The 3008-nt window shown below is 39.1% G+C and overlaps 1 protein-coding gene across 1 annotated transcript; it reads left to right on the top strand.

Moving 5' to 3' along the window:
* The first annotated feature begins 538 nt into the window (after window positions 1–538).
* LOC109011577 (probable aspartyl protease At4g16563) lies at window positions 539–2274 on the top strand. The gene has a single exon (XM_018992837.2). It carries the CDS (start codon window positions 686–688, stop codon window positions 2099–2101), a length of 1416 nt encoding a protein of 471 aa, XP_018848382.1. The 5' UTR covers window positions 539–685; the 3' UTR covers window positions 2102–2274.
* Window positions 2275–3008: the final 734 nt, after the last annotated feature.

Raw genomic sequence — 3008 nt, 5'->3', positions numbered from 1 at the left:
TACAGAAAGGATGTGTCTGCTCATGCTCGTGATCGAATTTATCTCATAAAGCTCTGCCCTCCTGTCAAGCTGCTTTCGCCTTTCGAGACTCTCCAAAACACATGCTAGAGGGGCAGTTGTATTTATTAAAAGGGCGTTGCTAACTTGCTACGTCCATTCTCTACCACTTCAAATTTAATTTTTATTTTTTTTATTTTTATTTTCATTATTTTTTAAAACTATTTTGATATTTTTTTAAAATAAAAAAATCATATATTTATTTAATCATTAAATAAAAAAAATTAAAAAAAATTTCGGTAACAACTTTATGTAAGAAAAACATTTCGAAAAATACTTGAAGCCCACTGAAAGCAGCCACCGATTCCTTTTTTTTATTTTTAATCTTTTTATTTAATAATTAAAAAAATGTTTATAAGTAATATTGTAATTTGTTTTAAAAAATATTTAAAATATAAAAAATATATATAAATAAAAAATAAAAAATACATTTATATCTTCGGTGGCCTACAAACGTAGCAGCGTCCTTCTTGAGAAAACATCACAGTTTACAGTTACACATTTATTACCTGTACCAAACCTGCAGCCACCATTGTATGTAATGATCGTCGTCCTCCATTAGAGAAAACATACAGCTTTTGTCTATTTTTCTCTCAACGAGCAAACCCTAGCCTTAAAAGGATTAACCATGGCTGCTGCTCCTGCAGCTTCTTCTTCGTCTTCATTGCTCTGCTTCCTCTCTCTCCTCCTCCCATTTTCCATCATTTCTTCCACCACCACCAGTGTCCAAGTCTCACATTTCCACGAAACCCCACCTCCACTTCCATACCAAAATCTCAACTTCTTAGCCTCCTCCTCCCTATCCAGAGCCCACCACCTCAAAGATCCCCGAACCAACCCTCCCACCACCACCGCATCCCCCCTCTTCTCCCATAGCTATGGAGCTTACTCCATTTCTCTCAGCTTTGGTACCCCTCCCCAAACCCTCTATTTCGTCTTCGACACCGGCAGCGACTTCACCTGGTTCCCCTGTACTCACCGCTACCTCTGCAAAAATTGCTCCTTCTCCTCCACCAGAAGCCCGCCATTATCTTTCATTCCCAAGCTTTCCTCGTCTTCCAAGATCCTAGGCTGCCTTAACCCCAAGTGCTCTTGGATTCACCGCTCAAACTTCCAATGCAAAGACTGCAAACCCAGCTCCAAAAACTGCACCCAGATCTGCCCTCCCTATCTCATCTTCTACGGCTCCGGCACCACCGGAGGTATCTCTCTCTCCGAAACTCTCAACCTCCCCAACCGAACCGTACATGACTTCCTCGTTGGTTGCTCCGTTTTCTCTTCCGAACAACCCGCCGGCATTGCCGGATTCGGCCGCGGTCCACCATCGTTTCCAAGTCAACTGGGTCTCAATAAATTTTCTTACTGCCTTCTCTCTCACCGTTTCGACGACACCACCAAAAGCAGCTCCCTCGTGCTCGACACCGACCCAGACTCCGGAAAGGACCATGGTTTAAGCTACACCCCTTTCGTAAAAAATCCACAAGTCTCTCAACACCCCGCATTGTCGGTTTACTACTACTTGGCCCTCCGGCAAATCAGCGTCGGAGGGCGGCGCGTGAAGATTCCCTACAAGTACCTCACTCCGCAACCTGGTGGCAATGGCGGAACCATCGTCGACTCTGGGACCACCTTCACGTACATGTCACGTGACGTCTTCGAGCTCGTGGCGGCCGAGTTCGAGAGGCAGCTGCAGGAGATCAAGTACGAGAGGGCTGTAGGAGCAGAAGCTCGGACAGGTCTGAGGCCGTGTATAAATGTTCCCCACAGGATATTGGATGGGGTGTCGTTGCCGGAGCTGAGGTTTCACTTCAAGGGTGGGGCCGAGATGGTGTTGCCGCTGGATAATTATTTTGCGTTTGTGAGGGACGACGGCGGCGGGGCATCGGCGCTATGCTTGACGGTAGTGACGCAAGGTGTTGCCGGTGAAAGACAATTGTCGGGCGGGCCCTCCATAATCTTGGGTAATTTCCAGATGCAGAATTTTTACGTGGAGTATGATCTGGCGAAGGACAGGTTTGGGTTCCGGCGACAGTCGTGCAATTAGCCAATTAGTTACAAGGAGATCGATATCGGAATAATTTGACTCAAAGTCAATGACCTCATTTTAATTGTGTTTATTATTTAATAATAAGTGTTTAATTTATTTTACTGAAGTATATATATGATTGTGACTATTTTAATAATAGAGAAATGCTTTAGCCATTTTGGATTAATTGGACAAAAGTAAATGTGTCTCGATATATTATATCAAATTTTAAAATAAATTTAATATATTATATAAAATTATATCAATCTATAAATTTATTTATAAAATTTAATCATAGTTATAGCATTTCTAATTCCTTTTAATATTTCAATAAAGTATATTTTATTTAAAATTTATGAAATCTCTTGTACTTGATTTTCAAGATAAAAAGAAATTAATCAGGGATTCTACTCATCATCTCACACAATACATTTTATATATTTTAAAATTATTTGTTTATTATTTATTATTTTATTATTTTATATTTTATTTTATTCTTGTTAAACTAATTGAGTTGTTCTACTCAGAGTTTTCTCATTGGGTTCCCCATAAAATTCCATATAATTTAACTAAAAATCACATTCCTTAAAAGTTTTTCCTACATTTTATTTATCTTTTAAAAACCTCCTACATCTCATTCTCAATTCATATTTCTATTCTATTAAATAATATTTCTCTCTATTATTTCTTTATTATTTTTTTCTCTCACTTCCATTTACAATCTTAACTATTAACTCTTTTATCTTATTATATTCTTTTCAAATATCACATTCTATTAAATACGTACGAGTTTGGTAGAATTGCTGGCATTCGATATGCGTTGGAAACTGTCTCAAAAAACGCCGCTACTTAATTAGCGGTAATTTTTTGCCGGCATAACCAACCGTCGATAGTGGGTCGTCGGTATTTGTCCATTCCGGCATTT

Source organism: Juglans regia, chromosome 14 (assembly GCF_001411555.2).
Source record: "Juglans regia cultivar Chandler chromosome 14, Walnut 2.0, whole genome shotgun sequence".
Classification (NCBI taxonomy): Eukaryota; Viridiplantae; Streptophyta; class Magnoliopsida; order Fagales; family Juglandaceae; genus Juglans; species Juglans regia.
This window is presented reverse-complemented; position numbering and strand designations above follow the sequence as displayed.